The sequence below is a fragment of the Lissotriton helveticus genome, chromosome 10 (genome assembly GCF_964261635.1).
Source record: "Lissotriton helveticus chromosome 10, aLisHel1.1, whole genome shotgun sequence".
NCBI lineage: Eukaryota > Metazoa > Chordata > Amphibia > Caudata > Salamandridae > Lissotriton > Lissotriton helveticus.
Window position 1 is genome coordinate 88,011,860 of NC_136071.1, and position 19,654 is coordinate 88,031,513.

Genomic DNA, 19,654 nt, shown 5'->3' on the forward strand with positions numbered 1-19,654 from the left:
TTACTAGTACTCCTCCTCAGCTTATACCAATATTACTAGTACTCCTCAGCTTATCCCAGTATTACTAGTACTCCTCCTCAGTTTATCCCAGTATTACTAGTACTCCTCCTCAGCTTATCCCAGTATTACTAGTACTCCTCCTCAGCCTATCCCAGTATTACTAGTACTCCTCCTCAGCTTATACCAGTATTACTAGTACTCCTCAGCCTATCCCAGTATTACTAGTACGGCTCCTCAGCTTATACCAGTATTACTAGTACTCCTCCTCAGTTTATCCCAGTATTACTAGTACTCCTCAGCTTATCCCAGTATTAATAGTACTCCTCCTCAGCCTATCCCAGTATTACTAGTACTCCTCCTCAGCTTATACCATTATTACTAATACTCCTCAGTATATACCAGTATTACTAGTACTCCTCCTCAGCCTATCCCAGTATTACTAGTACGCCTCCTCAGCTTATCCCACTTTTACTAGTACTCCTCCTCAGCTTATCCCAGTATTACTAGTACTCCTCCTCAGCTTATCTCAGTATTACTAGTACTCCTCCTCAGCCTATCCCAGTATTACTAGTATTGCTCCTCAGCTTATACCAGTATTACTAGTACTCCTCCTCAGTTTATCCCAGTATTACTAGCACTCATCCTCAGCTTATCCCAGTATTACTAGTACTCCTCCTCAGCCTATCCCAGTATTACTAGTACTCCTCCTCAGCTTATACCAGTATTACCAGTACTCCTTAGTTTATCCCACTATTACTAGTACTCCTCCTCAGTTTATCCCAGTATTACTAGTACTCCTCCTCAGTCTATCCCAGTATTACTAGTACTCCTCCTCAGTCTATCCCAGAATTAATAGTACTCCTCCTCAGCCTATCCCAGTATTACTAGTAAGCCTCCTCAGCTTATCCCACTATTACTAGAACGCCTCCTCAGCTTATCACACTATTACTAGTACTCCTCCTCATCTTATCCCAGTATTACTAGTACTCCTCCTCAGTCTATCCTAGTATTACTAGTACACCTCCTCAGTCTATCCCAGTATTACTAGTACTCCTCCTCAGCCTATTCCAGTATTACTAGTACGCCTCCTCAGCTTATCCCACTATTACTAGTACTCCTCCTCAGTCTATCCCAGAATTAATAGTACTCCTCCTCAGCCTATCCCAGTATTACTAGTAAGCCTCCTCAGCTTATCCCACTATTACTAGAACGCCTCCTCAGCTTATCCCACTATTACTAGTACTCCTCCTCATCTTATCCCAGTATTACTAGTACTCCTCCTCAGTCTATCCCAGTATTACTAGTACACCTCCTCAGTCTATCCCAGTATTACTAGTACTCCTCCTCAGCCTATTCCAGTATTACTAGTACGCCTCCTCAGCTTATCCCACTATTACTAGTACTTCTCCTCAGCTTATCCCACTATTACTAGTACTCCTCCTCAGCTAATCCCAGTTTTACTAGTACTCCTCCTCAGCTTATCCCAGTATTACTAGAACTCCTCCTCAGTGTATCCCAGTATTACTAGTACTCCTCCTCAGCCTATCCCAGTATTACTAGTACGCCTCCTCAGCTTATCCCACTATTACTAGTACTCCTCCTCAGCTTATGCCAGTATTACTAGTACTCCTCAGCGTATGCCAGTATTACTAGTACTCCTCCTCAGCTTATGCCAGTATTACTAGTACTCCTCAGCGTATATCAGTATTACTAGTACTCCTCCTCAGCTTATCCCAGTATTACTAGTACTCATCCTTAGCTTATCCCAGTATTACTAGCACTCCTCCTCAGTCTATCCCAGTATTACTAGTACTCCTCCTCAGCCTATCCCAGTATTACTAGTACGACTCCTCAGCTTATCCCACTATTACTAGTACGCCTCCTCAGTCTATCCCAGTATTACTAGTACTCCTCCTCAGCCTATCCCAGTATTACTAGTACGCCTCCTCAGCTTATCCCACTATTACTAGTACTCCTCCTCAGCTTATCCCACTATTACTAGTACTCCTCCTCAGTCTATCCCAGTATTACTAGTACGCCTCCTCAGTCTATCCCAGTATTACTAGTACTCCTCCTCAGCCTATCCTAGTATTACTAGTACGCCTCCTCAGCTTATCCCACTATTACTAGTATGCCTCCTCAGCTTATGCCAGTATTACCAGTACTCCTCCTCAGCTTATGCCAGTATTACTAGTACTCCTCCTCATCTTACAAATACATTTCAAGCCCTCCTTGATCTCAGCAGTATATTACCAGCAGTGATGCTGATCTTGTAAATGTATGAACAGCAATCTTTTGGTATTGGGTGTGCACCCTCAACACTCATAATCTTAGCACTGGATTACTTACATTCATTTTGATTTTAGTGTTTTATTTATAATGCTTTTCTTAATTTTGTAGATGTCATTTTAACAAAGAAGTGTATTATTACAAGCCCTCCTTAAATCTGAAGAAAATATTACTAATACCCGCTTTGTTCTTAGCAGTGTTTGACTAGTAGTTTTAATCATACAACAGTATTACCAATTCTCCTGTGGGTCTTAGCTATGCATTACTGACACTCACTATGATCTTAGCGATGTGCTGCTTACACTCCCTTTAATCTTAACACAATACTACTAACACCCCTCTTGATCTCTGCAATTCATCCCTAACACTCATTTGATCTTAGCATTGTGTAACTAAGGCTCAGTTTAATCTTGTAAATGTATTACTAGCCCTCTTTCCATCTTGGAGGTGTATAGTGAACAATCCGTATAATCTAAGCCATGTATTACTAATGTTCCTTGCAGTGACGTGGATGTTGTTTGTTGAGATTTGTATTAATGCTAGCACTGTTCTGAAGTTGGGAATATATTACTAAAACACTTTTTGTTGTTATTAATGTATCAATAGCTCTCCTAATTATACCATAGTATTACCACCACTTGCTTTGCCCTCAGCCATTTAATATTTACAATCTTACTTTGATTTTAGGAATGAACTTCCAATTTTCCTTTTGACTGAAGAAATGCATTGCTAACACATTGTGTTCTTATAATTATATTGCCAGCACCCCATTTATGTGTGGATGATAATCTATGCATTGTGCTATTAGCACTGATTTGATGTGTGTGATCTAGTATCAAAATTACCTTTAATGAAAAGTAAAAGAATATTTCCAATACAGCATTAATTAATAACAACCACATTCCGAATAAAAATACTTCAAATATATTTTCTAATTTTCAATACAACCTTAAAGTCAGAGATACCTGGCTCCAATACTGAAGTGTCAATGGCACAAGTTAGCGGCATTGCATTATTAACCCCTTGCCGCTCTCTGTGGCGTTTTACTATACATAAAGCTAACCCGCGTTTCTTCCTTCTGCCCATCACACGGGTGACAGTGCTTTGAAAGCACACAGTTCTATGTGTCCATGCATCAGGAAGTTGTTTGATCTTGTGAAGCAGAAGTCTGCCTACATGTGGGAGTTATCCAAACATTCATTGATCTGTGTCTGCGTCAGTGACATAACAATGACATGTTTTGAAACCCAACGCAGGGATCAATCCTAACCCAGTTACACGAGTCCAGGGTTGGCAGCAAGCCACACTTAACATTGATCTGTGCTGTGATACATGGGTGCTGTGGGGCTGAGGTCTCTCTCTTTACGTCTGCGCTTCGCAGCCAACAGGCGAAGTCTGAAATCCACATCTTGCAGCATTACCTCAACAGCATATCCCTTTCAGGATATGCTTCTCCGTCACTGTGTGCATATTAAAAGCGCCTAGAGACCTGACGGTGATTTGGCGCTATATAAGCTGTAGTTAACAATAACAATAACAATCTAATGCTGCCAAGCTAAAGTGTGTATCTTTAATACTACTCTCCTGCATGCAGACCTACTGCACAGCCTTGGTAATGCGTGTTATGTTATGTTACTGTGCTTTTATATAGCGCTCGTACACGGAATGGTTTCATGGCGCTCTAGAGAAGCAATAGCATGTATATCAAGCACCGTACACCAATGTCTGCATCTACAGCACTCCCTCACTGAGTGAGTCTCCAGTCGTGCCCACCAAAATGTGCATATCCAGCACTGCCCAGCAGTGTGAGCCTCCCCAGCACTGTCCTGAAGATGTGTGAGCATCTGATAATCTGCCCACAAAAGTGTGTTATCACCAGCACTACTAATGAATGGTCGCATCTCCAGCATGCCCAGCAGAAACAGTATCCCCAACACAGCCCTGACAAGGACAGCACTGCCCAAGTGTGCATCTGCAGCACCGCACCAACGTGTGTAGCCCCAGCACTGCGGGGCATCATCAGCACTGCCCACCAATGTGCACTTCTTCAGCACCGCCCACAAAGGTGTTCACCCCCAGCGCTGCCCCTTCTTCAGTACTTCACACCAATGTATGCATCTCCAGCACCGCCCCTCAATATCTGCAACTCCACACAGCCCTGAGAGCGACAGCTTCTCCTGCACCAATCATCAGTGACAGCATCTCCTGCACATGACTGATAGTATTGTCAGTACCGCCCACTAAAGTTTGCATCTCCAGCACAACCACACCGAAGTGTGCCGCCAATAATGTGGGCATCTCCAGCACTGCCCGCCATTGTGTGCATCTCCAGCACAGTCCTGACAATGACAGCATCTCCAGCACTGCCCACCAATGGCAGCATCTCCAGTACCACCCACCAATGACAGCTTCTCCAGAGCTAACCACCAATGACAGCATCTCTAGTACCGCCCACCAATGACAGCCGCTCCAGCGCTGCCCACCAATGACTGCATCTCCAGCGTTGCTCACCAATGACAGCATCTCTAGAACCGCCCGCCAATGACAGCATCTCCAGCGTTGCTCACCAATGATAGCATCTCTAGAACCACCCACCAATGACAGCATCTCCAGCGCTGCCCACCAATAACAGCATCTCCAGAGCTGCTCACCAATGACAGCATCTCTAGTGCCATCCACCAATGAGAGCATTTCAAGCGCTGCCCATCAAAGTGTGAATCTCCAGCACCACCCACCACTTCAATATGTCCATCTCTAGCACTGCCCACCAGAGTGCATCTGCAGCACTTCCCACCCAGAGTATGGCGCCTCCAGGACTGCCCACCCATGCATGCGTCTTCAGCACAGCCTTGACAGTGACAGCAGCTCCACCAGCACCAACATGTGCATCTGACACACTGCCCACCAGTGTACACATCCCCTGCACTGCCCACCAATGTGCACATCCCAGCACTCTACTGACCATGTGAATTCAATCTCGACGCAATGCCTCAGCTACATTTATGTTTCCTACCTTGACTACCTTGAATCACTTTTCTGCAGCAGTTTCTCCTAATAAGTGTGTTTGTACTGTGACTTGTATAGCGCTAAGAGACAGGCCCAGACAGGGAACCAAAAGCAGCTCAGGCAAAAATGTCCAAACCAGCCGCACTCTCTTCAGTTCCTCATGCGATCTCTCCCTAACCACTCATCCATGTTCTCCCCTTATCTCCTCCACCCATCTGATATCTCTCTCTCTCTTGTTCTCTCCTGAAGCCCCCCCTGTGTCTGCTGCAGTTAACCTCAGGAACCTGGGGAATGTGACAGAGGCACAAGCAGAGGTTCAGGCTTTCAAAACCAGCCTACAGGGGCTCCAGCCCCTCGGGGAAATGCCCAGTGGAATTAAAAGGCCAGTCCGGCCCGGCAGTCAGGTGCAGACTTCAACGGGCTCCCGGTTTCCAACATGAGAAAGTTGGAAAAGCAGCGTGCACACCTCATGCCTGCCCTGGCCTTTCCGTTTACAAGGCCGTTTACAAGGAAGTCCATTCGATTGTATTATTGAACTAACATTATTGCTTTAAGTCACCTAGAGCCAGATGTAGGAAGCCAAATAGCGACCGCAAACGCCGAAATTTGCAGAATTTCAGCCTTTGCAATCGCAAATTGGCTTTGAGGAATGTAAAACCTACTCGCAAAATAAGGAATCGCAAAAATAGCCATTTCTTATTTTGAGATTGCATTTAAGGAATCACAAATTGCGATTCCTTGAATGCAATGTAAGTAGCACAAAAGAAAGTGCACTTTAGCCTTAAGGAATCGCTAATTACCACCAACTTAAAGTTGGTGGTAATTAGCGATTTCTTTTAAAAAAGCACTTTTTTGCTTTTTTTAAATTGCCATGTGGCACACATTCATGCCCTTAAGGCATGTATGTGCGCCACATGTGCACACATGCACATTTCAGGGGAGCAACAGAGTGTCCTTTTGGAACCCTTGCACCCTTGAAATTGCACCCGGAATTTGCGAGTGCCTCTGGTTACACTCAAATTGCGGGTGCAAATCCAATTCATTCCTATAGACCTCTTGGCCCATAGGAATGAATGGGATGGTATTCCTTGATTGCGAATCTCAATTTGCGATTCGCAATTAAGGAATATTAAGGAATCGCAAATATTTTTGCGATTCCTACCTACATTCAATTCAGCAAGTCCTTCATAGCAATTCAGTAAAAAGCGCAAGATGGCCGCAGAGGCATGTTCAATTTCAAGGCGATCTCGCCCAACAACTAGCCCCCGCCGGAAGTGCCTGTCTCTGTCTACCCCGCCCTCCACGCAACGGTAAACACCGCGTCGGGCCAGGGCGGGAAGACCAGGAAATCGAGCACAGGTACAGTGCAACCCAGCCCCTCACACACGTTATTTAAAAATCAAATATTGTCCCACGTGAGAGAACCAAAATTAAAATGTATGCCACGTTAAAAAAAGACGAGCCTTTCAGCCAAGCCGTACCGCAAGCGGACTCGGGAACACTGCCACTGTCCCTTCGCCACCCGCGCGGCCGCAGAGGAAAGCTCTATTTCAAGGCGATCTCGCCCAAAAACTAGAGGGCTGCCCCCGCTGGAAGTGCCTGTCTCGGTCTACCGCACCCTCCGCGCAACGGTAAACACCGCGTCAGACCAGGGCGGGAAGACCAGGAAATCGAGCACAGGTATAGTGCAACCAAGCTCCTCACACACGTTATTTAAAAATCAAATATTGTCCCACATGAGAAAAACCAAAATTAAAACGTATGCCAAGTTTAAAAAAGATGAGCCTTTCAGCCAAGCCGTACCGCAAGCGGACTCGGAGAACACTGCCACTTTCCCTTTGTCCACCGCGCGGCCGCAGAGGAAAGTTCTATTTCAGTTGTGGAAGAACTCCCTCCCTTACTTGTGCGAGGGCAGCAGTATAAACAGACACCGTTTTCTTCCCAACTATCTCAGTACACCGACACCAGCTAGATCTCAAATGAAGGATTCTTCTTTAAAATCAGGAACTACACCATTGAGCTAGCATTCAAGTTCTCTGTTGGAAGCTGCGGTCTCTTTTCTATCTTTACATTACATTTCTATGGCCCGGAAGGTGACAGTCTACAACACTATATGCTCCGATAACAATCTCGCACTCAATACTCTATGACCATTCTCTATGAGCTGTGGATACTCTTCTAAATCTGCAGCGTTGTTTTAGCTCTCTTGCGCCCTCTGTATTGGCGGACCTCCGACAGGCACTGCGCTAATAACAGCCCATCCTGAAAGCGACTAAGGCCCAAACCTTATCATGAGCCTGCGGAAGACATTGAGTCTGGGCCGGAACATTGCGAGCCCAGCTAAAAGCCGTGTGCAACGGGAGCAAGGTAGGAGTCTGGTAGGATGGGAGAGCCAAATTTGCTCGGGGGAGTCACAACCCGGTTGGGGTTCCTGGAGCGCGGCGAGCAGGGGGTGGTGTGATGGGACACCTAATTAGGTGATGATGGAGCAGTGGCACACAGGGCATAGGAGTTAGAGAGCGATTAGCGTAGGCACAATATTGATAGAACACCCAGAATGAAGTTGGGGAGTGAAGTGGTAGGGCCAAAGCTCACTACTTGTGGTGAAGGGTGAACGAACAGCCAAGTTGAGGACTTTATCAAACAGCCAAGGTGTGAAAGAGGTCGCTCCTCAAATTTCGAAGAGAGCATTATTGATACAGCAAAAATGCAGTGCTAGAGCACAGAGCAAGGGCGAGGGGCATCGGAACACTTAAAGCAGGGGGTAGGAGTGCCGTGTGGGGGCATCCGAACACTTAAAGCAGGGGTAAGGGGTAGAAGTGCTGTGTGGTGATAGAACACGGGTGGGGGGCGGAGTTGACAGGAGACTATAAAAAAAACGCATGTGGTGCACACGCGCGCGCGGCGGGAAAAAGTGCTGTGCAAGTTGCGCATGCTTGTTTCCATTCTAGCAAGCTGGTGGCCAGCAAGGTAGCGCTTTTTGAAGCAGCTACTAAATGTCTCACAAGACAGCGAATGCGCTGACTCTAGCTAGACCTAAAAATGAAGGGTACATAAACACAAAATCCAACACAGCACGCAGGGGTGAGGAATCTCATGTCGAATCTCATGGTGAAAATGACCTTAAGGTTGGAAAGTGTATCAGTTCCCTCTCTTTCTCTTACCTCAGATAGGTTTGAGAGTGACCCCTTGCATCAGAGGGCCAGTTAATGCTAGTTTCGCACTTTTATTTTCTACTTTGCACCCCACCCGCTCCCTACTCAACCTCAGTGACTGCTTGTCCTGGACACATATCAAGGAGCTACCATGTTTACTGTCCTGGGCTTGCATTTAACAAACACCTGCATTCTGGGAGTTGTGGTCTTAGTTCACTCCAAAGAGACCAACTGAAAGTACGAAATTACAGCTGTTTGTAAATTAAAGCAGAGGATTGCAAGTGAAATGTAGTTTATGTCAACCCATATTTTAACCCTTTGGCCACAGGGTGTCTGCGCCACACTTGTACCATTTGATCTCTTCTTCAAAACCTCGATATATTCTTTAATGTATGCTGCCTCCCTACAGCTCCTCATCCGCTGGCATTCTACAGATACTCTGCACTTCCTCCAAGATGTCGGCCACTATCATTAGCTTCTTACTCTGCACTCCCGCCAGTACCCCAGCCAATAACTTTCTTTAGACGTTCTGCCCTACCGCCAAGACCTCAGCCAATGGCATTCACTTGATATTCTGCTGCACTAATTCTGAGTCCTAAATCAATGGAATTCATACCTGCTCACCTATTGGAAGCTATATTTTTTAGATACTGAAGTCTGTTCCTTTGGGGAGAAGCCAAATCAAACACTGGACAATGTAAGTGAAAGATTGGTACTGGGAAAAGTTTTTTTTATCTATTTTTCCTTTTGCATCTTAATTCTCTTTTTACTTTACATCTCTTAAAAAATATATATTTCTTTCCATCATCCTCCTTTTTTGTCCTCCGTTCTTTCAATTCTTTCTTTTTGTTCAATTCTTATCTTCCTTCTTTACGTCATTCTCTCTTCTTTCTTCTTTACGTCATTCTCTCTTCATACCAGCTTTCTTTTTCTCCGTTCATTCTTCTCCTGCTCCTCATTTCATCTTTCCTACTTTATTTTCATTTTTGTTCTTATCAAACCTTTTTCCATTTATCTTTTCTTCTTGTGAACATTCTTTGTCCTTTTCCATCTTTTTCTATTGTTTCCTGTTCACATTGAGTTCGTTTTCCATCCTTTGATCCCGCCATCCACTATAGCACCCAGACACTCCGCACTTTCTGTCCAACTATAAAGGCGAAGTGTAAGCATAGCATAAATTTAGATAACAACTGTTGCAATGTGACCACTGTTCGTTCCAAGCGCATGTATTTACGGAGGATAGGAAGGGAGGTTCTCTGCTCGGTCTATCTCTAATTAACTGTGGGTCTACGAGGAAGCATAAAATTGAGATACATGACCAATTGATGAAAGGACAAATAGATGTCCTATTTGTCACTGAGACATGGTTAGACACGGAATCTGCACAAGATATATTGGAGGCCCTTCCTGGGGGGGTATGGGATCATGAGATTGGACAGACTACCGGTTAGAGGAGGGGGCATCGCTATTATTTATAAACACTTTATCCAGTGCTCCCTCGAGTCAGTTGTTATCGAGGACAATGAAGCAGGACTATTTACACTTAGAACAGCCACTAACTACGTTATTAAAGGTCTACTGGTCTACAGACCTCCGGGGCTCCATTCCAGGTTCTCTCTTAGCTTAATTGACTACCTGGTGCAACCGACATTAAGGTATGACAAATTACTAGTGCTGGGAGACATGAATCTGCACCTTGATGATGCACTCATCTTGGGGACCCAAGAGTTGCGTCAGGAATTAGCAACACTTCAATTATTGTTAAAGTCGGAATGCCCTACACATAAGCAGGGACATTTACTTGATCCCATCTTTGCCAATTCGGATGCTCTGGTGGTTGAGTCTCCGCGTCCGGTGCTGTGGTCGGATCACTTTTGGATACCATTTACGATACAGCTTCCAGCTCCCAAAGCACAGGAGAAAGTTAAAACTGGTTTTAAAAGCGGGAAGTGGGTTGTTATCTCTAAGGGGGCTTTTAATCAGGCCCTTCTGAGAGATGGATCACCCTCTGGTTTAGATGTAAACTTTGTGTGTGAAGCTCTAGGGAGGCGCATTACTGACGCCCTTGATTGTATGGCACCCTGGTCTAATAAGGTGTCCCACTAAAAGACGCAAATCTGCTCCCTGGTTTGGGGAAGAACTTAGGACTGCCAAAGCAAGGTGCAAGCGACTTGAAAGACGATGGAGGAAAGATTTCTCCGTCCTCGTGGAAGAGGAATATAAAATCTGTATTAAGTCATACCATTCGCTCATTAAGGAAGGCGAAGTCAGCCTATTTCAAGGAGAGAATTCAAACAGCTGAAAACTCTACTAAAGAACTTTTTAAGGTTTTTAAAGAAATTTCCTCCTTGACATCTATTGCTCCACCCATTGTGGGATCTGAGAAATCCTGCAATCGGGTTGCTGAGTACTTTGCGGCGAAGGTAGAACAGATCTACTCCTCTTTCCCCGACTCTGCTCGTGGAAGCGTGGGAGGGGAGGAGGAACATGTGGACGTTCCAATACTACAATGTCTCCATGAATTTGTTGTGCCTCTTCCTGACACTCTTAAACAGATAGCAGTTACTATTAAATCAGGGTCACCTAGGGATCCAGTGACCCCCAGGGTGCTTAGAGGGAGTTTGGACATATTAGAGCCCTTTATCAGACATCTCATCGGTATGTCTTTTAGCTCAGGAGTGGATCCTAACAGATGGAAGGAGGCAGTGGTGCATCCTTTGCAAAAGAAGTCCCAGCAGGTAGCAGAGAAGATTGTGAACATACAGCTTACAGCGCACATTTGTAAGAACAACCTTCTCCACCCCTCTCAGTCTGGCTTTCGTGCCCTCCATTCCACTGAGTCAGCACTAGTGTACTCCACCGAGACCATTCGGAAGCAAGTGGATGAGGGACAAACAGCGGCCCTAATTTTGTTAGATCTGAGTGCCGCTTTCGACACTGTCGCCCACCATACCTTGTTGCAGGCTTTAAAGAGAGGTGGTGTTATTGATGGGGCTCTGAAATGGATGGAATCTTTTCTGACCGAGCGTAGCTTTCAAGTTATGCAAGAGGCTCACTACTCCAGGAACATCAAGCTGACGCAGGGGATGCCTCAGGGTTCTACCCTGAGTCCGACCTTGTTCAATCTTTATGTCGCCCCCTGGCAAAGATTGCGGATAAGTTTGGGATTAATGCCCTGTCCTATGCTAATGACACCCAGCTGGTGGTCTCCTTGACTCAGGCTCGGTCCGATGCTGCCTCTAATTTCATGTCCTGCCTGCAAAAACTGGCTGAGTGGATGGCAAGTAATTGTCTGAAGCTGAACGGTACCAAGACCGAGGTACTGGTAATAGGAAAGGCTCCGTCAGTTTGGTCATCGGCTTGGTGGCCAAAGACGCTGGGCCCTACCCCTACACCGTGTGAACAAGCAAAGAATCTCGGCGTATGGGTGGACAATAAGATGGCTTTTGATTACCACACTAGGCGGGTGACAGGCGCTTGCTTCGGCATCCTACGAGGTCTATGGAAGACCCTGGATACCCTTCCCATTGTATCTAGGAAGATCATGGTGCATGCCTTGGTGACTTCGCGCTTGGATTATTGCAATCTCCTGTATTTGGGTGCAACTGACAAGTGCATACGGAGATTGCAGTGTATCCGGAATGCAGCTGCAAGACTTGTTTTTATGTTACCAAGGAGAGCGTCTGCAAAGAAAGCGCTTGCCTCCTTGCACTGGCTTCCCATCAGGGAGAGAGTGAAGTTCAAGGCCATGTGCGTGAGCCACCGGATTTTGCAGAAGAAGGGCCCGTGTATCTGCACGACTTTCTTACTCCCTATGTACCTACCAGACTGGTTAGATCAAGTGGGAGAGGAATGGTGCATATCTCCAAGATTAGGAGATCAAGGATGGGCGGCCGCTCCTTTCGGCATTTGGCGGCCCAGTTGTGGAATACCCTTCCTCAGAGTCTCCGGCTGGCGGAATCTGAATCCACTTTTCTGAAAGGTCTGAAGACCCATCTGTTTCCTGTGGTCTAATCTGTTATGGCATCAGGCTAATCTTAGATGCTGCTTTTGGCTTTATGGCTGTTACCTTAGCGCGGGGGGACACTGGGTCAGTGTAACCAGGCGCTCTACAAATACAATTAACATAACATAACTTATTATTCGTAATCATTTAAACAGAATTTTAAGTGTTACAAATGGTATGGTATTCTCCTACGTGTACATGCTATTACAGAAATAAGAAGAGAAATTATGTTACCCTCTGCTCCCATGCTTAAACAAGCATTGGCATTGCCAAAAGGTATCGCTTTTGGAACTTTATAAGTATTTAGTTATGCAGCACAATATCCTCGGTGCAACAACATCAACGGTTGCATGCCTAAACAGTTATAAGGTACATGGTTTAGCCATGCAACAGCTGATGTTGTTGCACCAAGGATATTGTGCTGCAAAACTAAATATCTATAAGGTCCCAAAAGCGAGACCTATTGGCTGTGCCAATGCTTGTTAGTCTTTGTAATGTTCTATTTTGTACCACTTTTCTCTTGTAATGTAACTAGCTCTATTGTACAGCGCTCTGACACCTTCGGGTAATGTCCGCGCTTTATGCACTAAATGTTAAAAACGTAAAATAGTGTGTGGGGCTTAAGACACCGTGCCCTGCCTTATCGTCCACCTGTCCCCAACAACCCATATCAGCAATGAACTCCTCTGGAACTACATTATATGTCCTGGGGAGGTTTAAACTGCGCCCCCGCTGTGCAAAGTATTTCCACCTGAGCTGGCATCCTCTTCTAACAGAGGGTTTCTGGTTCACCTGTGCTCGCCTCGCGCCTTTTACAGAATGGCGGATTCCACCCGGAAGCTGCTCCCCGTTTTTGCGACCATGCGTGCGGTGCACGCGCCACTGGGCGCCTTTTGTCGGACGCGGAGCTGTTTGCGGCCATTCTTCTGGTTTTGACGCGGCCTCGGCGAGTTTTCCAATCTGGGGGAGGGGGGAGGCGTGATGAAAGGAGCCCTCGTGCGCTTGATTGATGCCCCCCATCTTAAAATGTGCTGCACGAGCCCACCAACCCCGCAGGAGCCCCAGCCGGCGCGCGCGCCCCCCTCCTTGGCACGCTCGCGTGCCCTCGCGCCACCAGGAGTGTGAAGAGCTCCATTAAGGAAAACAGCCCCCGAGCAGCTGTGGCACTCCCGGGGCCGGCGCACGTGCCCGCCCGGCTGTGAGTGATGTGACGGAGAGCGGAGGGGACAGGTGCATTTATCCCCCCTCCCCCACAGCACACTCGAGCGGGCAGAGCTAAACACCCCCCCTCCCAGCTTCCAATCAAGACTAGGAACCACGGATATGAAATGACAAAAACGCCAGAGAAGCACCGGAAGTGATATCATGCACCCTTTGACCTCGATGACACCACAGGCTTTGTTCTCAACGTCTCCTTCTGTTTTTGATGGTCAACCGGAAGGGCAAGGCATGGACACTACAGAACACAGATAGGCGCCTGATAGTCCTGTTTTTATTTTCTCCTCCTGAACGTAAACAGTGCCCCTGCAATGGCAGGGACAGGAGTAGGGAAGGACAAGGGTGCTAAATACACATCAGGGGCTGCATATGTGAACCTTTACCACTGCTAACTGCCCCACTTACTAAGAAAACCCATAAGCCTAGAAAAATGCACACCTACACCCCCGTCTTCCTGGTGCACCTAACTGCAGTGCAGCCCTGCATCTCCTCCATTAAAATGCATATTTATTGATGGTTCCTGCATTGACTGTGAAGTGACCTGGAAAAAATTCCCTGAGGCCTTGGGCGTACTTTGCTCACACACAAAGTGGCTTCTGCGTGTCGCGCCCCACGAATGTCATCAGTTACGTAAACAAACGAAATATTGATGGGGGGGGGGGGCTGGAATTCACCCCCAGCCAGCGGTGAGTGTTCGGGGATGTGATCTAGACCACGTTTTTCACCACTTTGTCGCTGTAGACAGAGACCTGCCGTATGCTTGTCATTCTTGGGCCAGCTCCAAAGGGCCAGCTAGCCTCCTCACCAGGCCAAGTCCCTGAGTGATGGACACCGACTGAGATCAAGCATTCCATCCATCTACCTGTTGTTTGTTGCATCATTTACATAAAGCCTGCACCTGATTGGCCTGTAGATCTATACAGGGAAGGTCACTACGAGGAGTCCAAGTTTAGACTTTTTGCCTATGACGTGTAGTCTGGTAAAATGAAGGAACATTACAGCTGCTGTGGAAATGGATCAATCATTCAAGAGAGGATGTGGCCTAACATTTGGGGAACTGGATTCGGGCCTCGGCAACAACGCTCAACATCCTGTGATTCTGGGCAAATCACTTAATCTTTCCGTGCCTAACAAAAATGAATGTGTCCTTATGTGACGCAACTGGGGCTCATATAAAGCGCTCTGATACCTAATACCTTCCGTTCAAGTTCACTCTATATAAAAATCCGGGAAAAAAAACAGTCGGTCTTGTAGAGCGTGCCTCGTCACCCTGGGGGGGGGGGGTCTCCAGGCGCTAGGGTTCTGTGAGCCTCAATCAAGATGGCCGCGACGGTTGAAAAGCCATATCTTGAGCTTCTTCCTAAAGTCCTCCAGTGAAGGAGATGTGCGTAGGTGGAGGGGAAAGTTGTTCCAGGCCTTGGCGGCGAGTTAGAAAAGAGCCAGTTCCACAGCGGCTTCAACGGATGGTGGAGTTAAGTGGGACAGAGGTTCTTTCACCGGAGCTAGTAAGTTATTCCAGAGGTAGTCACCAGTCAGTCTTTAACCCCTTCGGTGCTGATGACGGCTCCCGGTCGTCATCAGTTACGGTGGGCGTGTGCTGATGATGGCCGGGAGCCGTCATGACCACGCCCGCGATTGGAATGTGCCGCAAAGGCGCAGAATTCCGGCCGCAGCCAGGGGGGTAAGGACCACAAGATCCACTCTCTCATCATTCCACCCAAGCAGCAACCAAAGGCTTAGGGACAGAGCTAGTAAGGAGTCAGGGACTCTGCAGATACTTGTCTAGATGGAGATTCTCTTCATCTTCTAGGCATCACTTTGGCAGGAAGACAGTTCTCAGGCATCGCTCCTTATTTGTTCCAGATGGGAGAAGATGGACCATGCTTAGTTCATCATCCTGGAAGCATCACCATAGGTCTTACAGGCTGGGTTGGAGGCACCGTTCTTCAACCATACTACAGTATACGTTGATTTAACATGGACCTGTGCAGGATCCCAGATCCAATCAGCGGCTATACTTTCTTTGAAATACATACAGGCCTACCTAGGAGGGATCACGGGTGGATTCCATGGCTTTTCGATCAACTGGTTTCAGCTGCTGCTGAACACTGACTGCAGCGACATCACTTTCCTAGGCAAGGAGTGTGTGAAAGGGCCAGGAGGACAAAAGTTCCAGAATATTTCTGTGCTTCTTCAAGAGCGATGAGGAACCGAACACCAAAGCAAAGTTCTGAAGTACTACATACAATCGAGAAGTTAATATTATATTTTTTAAGGGACATTCTCAATGTCACTCCAGCTTGTGTTTGTAAAGTAGGCACCTGTCACCTCTGTGGCTACCAGTATTTTGCATTTTCTGGGGAGTGCATCTGGGGGATTAGTGTAAGCCAGAGCCTACTTAGCATTATACAGTAAATGTGTCTTCCATTAACCCTGACTCCTCTTCTCCCTATTTGTTCTCGTGTCCCCATGACCTTTCCACTTCTTTCAGAGTTTGTCTTTCTGTGAATCATTCTCAACATGCGCCTTCAGCTCGCAGTCTTGTCCTAATCATCCCCTGTGTGTTCCAGTCTAAGAAAGATGATCAGGTCCTGAATTTGTTTTGTTTTCACTGAGGATAATTTAGACAACTCAGGCGTATTGACATGAGAATGGAAGTTGGGTCTCAGCACAAAAATCCCACAGCATTCAAGCAGCTTCTAATCTTTGGTATTATGCTAAATGTTGTGCCGTCACACAACCAGCACGTTACAGGAAGCATATGTCTGTCCTCAATGTCTATGCTAGATTGGGAACCGTGTTCTAGCCTCTATTCCATGGTCATGCCAAACAACAAACACTTTCTTCTTTATCATTGAAACACGCGTGGCATTAATCCCATAAAGAGCTGGCGAATGTACTGATCACAGGCTTTTCACTAAACAATGGTCAAACTTAAATGTATAACCACAGAAGTCTTTGAGAGCACCTGAGGGGGTTGGGCGAAAATGTCTGCTCAAAAGTTTGCCTTCACTTGACCTAGCAGGTGTAGGTGAAAAGTTAGGACATTTAAAAATTGAACAATTTCTGCTCAGGTTGCCAACTTTGATTTCTCTTCCACATATTTCCTCATCCATATGGTATAACTGTACTAAAGTTGGCAGTCCACCTGCCTTAAACATTGTCTATGGCTACTGCTCCTGTTACCAACTCCCATCCGTGCCTGTTTGGCATCATTTTACTCATCTGACAATATGTCTGCCATTCTGCGCCTTCTCTCATTAACCCCTACCTCCATTTTCTGGTGTATATACAGCACCCTGCTGCCCCTCTGGCAAGATTTGCACTGGGTAGCTGCCTATAGGTTTTAGTCTTAAATGCAGGGCAATTGGAATTACGCGGCAGTGGAGGGCCAAATTATGAGGCTGGGTTGAGTAGTAGATCATGCGGCAAGAAAAGCCAAATCATGCAGCATTATGTGGCACATTTTGGGATAGAATTATTTCATTATTTTGACATTTTTAAACTTGTTAACGCTGTCTTGGCATTACTTACACTTCTTTAGTGCCAGTGTATTATCCAAATATAGAAATAAGCTACAGAAAGATGACCAGTCAATGTTTGCAAAGGTAACTTTTGAATCATTTGAGATAGAAACAATTTGTTTTTGCTTAAATCTACAGATTATGCAGCAGGTGATGGATTATGTGGTAAACCTATAACTATGCGAAAATTGCCATAGCAGCACAATCACATAATTCCAGTGGCCCTTCTTAACCTTTTCGCCGTGGCGGACATTCCGCTGGGGTGCGGCCGAATCCGACGCATGCGCAGATCGGACGGCCCGGCCGTCCAATGCACGCGCTCCCGTGACGTCGGACGGCCAGGCGCCATCCGACGCATCGAAAAGGCTATATGTAATTATAATTTACTGTCCTCTCTCTTACAACTCCTCCAAAATCACACACAGCTAGGCCCCGCACCCCAAGAAAAGATAACAGCATCTCTAGTCACTCACACACGACTTAAAAACTCTTCCCAGACTGGAACACACCAAATACACCACTCCAAACAGACAGTAAAGTACCCCATAGTGCCGCGTGCTAGCCATCCAAAGTGGGCCTCAGCATCCCACATAGTTTGAAGCGCTATATGAATGTTACAGCTCAATGCAATCGATGTACCTACTTGAAATGAAAGACAAATAAGAGCTACGAAGCAAGGAGAGGCACAGACGGGAGAAATGGCCTCAAGTCCACTCAAGGAAAGCTAATATTAAAATTACCTAAAGAGTTCAGATTAATGCATACTTTTCCTGTTGATTTAATCTGTGATAGGACCCCCCCTCCCCCTTTCATCACCCTGCTCATTCTGGTTCATTTTCACCCCGTGTGATTGCTTCGCCCATGTGATTGCATTCGGATTCTCATCCCCGTCAGTCTTTCCCGCATCCCAAGGGATTATGGAGCCCCACTCCCACCATCGTCTTACCCCCTTGCAGATGGCCACAGCTTCCTTTGACATAGATTTGGGATAGGCAACGTTGTGCTCCATGATAGACTGGAAAAGCTCGTCCTCGTCTTCCCCTTCGAAGGGAGCCTGTAATGGTGAGAGGGAAAAGGAATAAATAGACATGACATTCCCCGTAAACTAATCATACAGGAAGCCATGACACTTCCAGCCATCCAACCAGAGAAACGGAAGCAGCCATGAAACAGCTAGGAATGCAACAGAAAGGAGGAAGCAGCCATTTCACTCGTACACACCTAACCAAGGAGGAAGAAGCAGCCATGTTACTCCTTGCTATCCAACCAGAGAGGAGGAAACAGCCATGCAACGCCTAGCCACCCAACCAGAGAAGAGGAAGCAGTCATGACACTCCTAGTCATCCATTCAGAGAGGAGGAAGCAGTGAAGACACTCCTAGCCATCCAACCAGAGAGGAGGAAGCAGTGAGGACCCTCCTAGCCATCCAACCAGAGAGAAGGAAGCAGTGAGGACACTCCTAGCCATCCAACCAGAGAAATGGAAGCAGCCATGACATCCCTAGCCATCCAACCAGAAAGGGGAATAAGTGAGGACACTCCTAACCACCCAATCAGAGAGGCTGAAGCAGTGAGGACACTCCTAGCCATCCAACCAGAGAGAAGGAAACAGCCGAGACAGTCCTTGCCATCAAACCAGAGAGGAATAAGAAGGAAGGCACTGGCTGTCACTGAACCGAAAAGGATGAAGTAACAATGAACTTTGAAACCACCAGCCATATAACCAAAGATGGGGGAGCAACATTGACACTGCCAAGCAGCTAAAGGAAGGACAACAGCCAAGATATTCTTAGCCATCCAGGGAGGGATGAGCAGGACTTGTGACTACTACAAGCATCAATGTAGCTACAACACTCACTGTCCCCCACCATAAAGTGTTGAAGTATGGACAAACTGGGCATGCACAGACATTTGGTGATATAAGGTCACAAGGCCAACCTCCGCCATTCACAGATAGGACAAGACGCTCATGCTGTTTACCTGTCCGGCCAACATTTCGTAGAGTAAAACACCGAAGGCCCACCAGTCCACCGACTTCCCATAGGGCTGATAGGCGATGATCTGCAAGGCATACAATGGGAACATGAGTACTGCACGGCTGGCGGAAAACTCTGCATTACTAAATATGCACAAATACATAAACAAATGCTACGTTCATTGAGCCCCCTCACCCCTCGCAGGGGTGGGCCTTGGGGTCGTGATATAATATATATCATATGGTGCTGAAACAGAAGGACTGTGATCTTCGCATCTATAGGTTAGGCATACCAGAAGCCTACTTGCAATAGACCTATTGTAGGCTTACCAAGAATTTACTCCTGCTTACCTCCACCCATTGGTTACCATTGGTTGGCTTTATTGTCACTCATTTGCTTGCTTCTTATTTAAAGGCTTTCCTAGTCTCATCTTGTGTTTGTCCCTCCTCTGGAGAATAGACTTGTTACCATCTTTCTGATT

General features: G+C 46.5%; 1 protein-coding gene across 2 annotated transcripts in view; it reads right to left on the reverse strand.

Annotated features, from left to right (window-relative positions):
* Positions 1-19,654, reverse strand: part of PRKCB (protein kinase C beta) — a 1,135,405-nt gene that overhangs the window by 202,408 nt on the left and 913,343 nt on the right. For both annotated transcript variants that reach the window (XM_078664821.1, XM_078664820.1), the window contains exons 14-15: positions 19,178-19,258; positions 18,145-18,252 (exon numbers count right to left, since the gene is read on the reverse strand). In XM_078664821.1, coding sequence (XP_078520947.1) covers positions 18,145-18,252; positions 19,178-19,258 — 189 coding nt within the window. The remainder of the gene's footprint in view (positions 1-18,144; positions 18,253-19,177; positions 19,259-19,654) is intronic.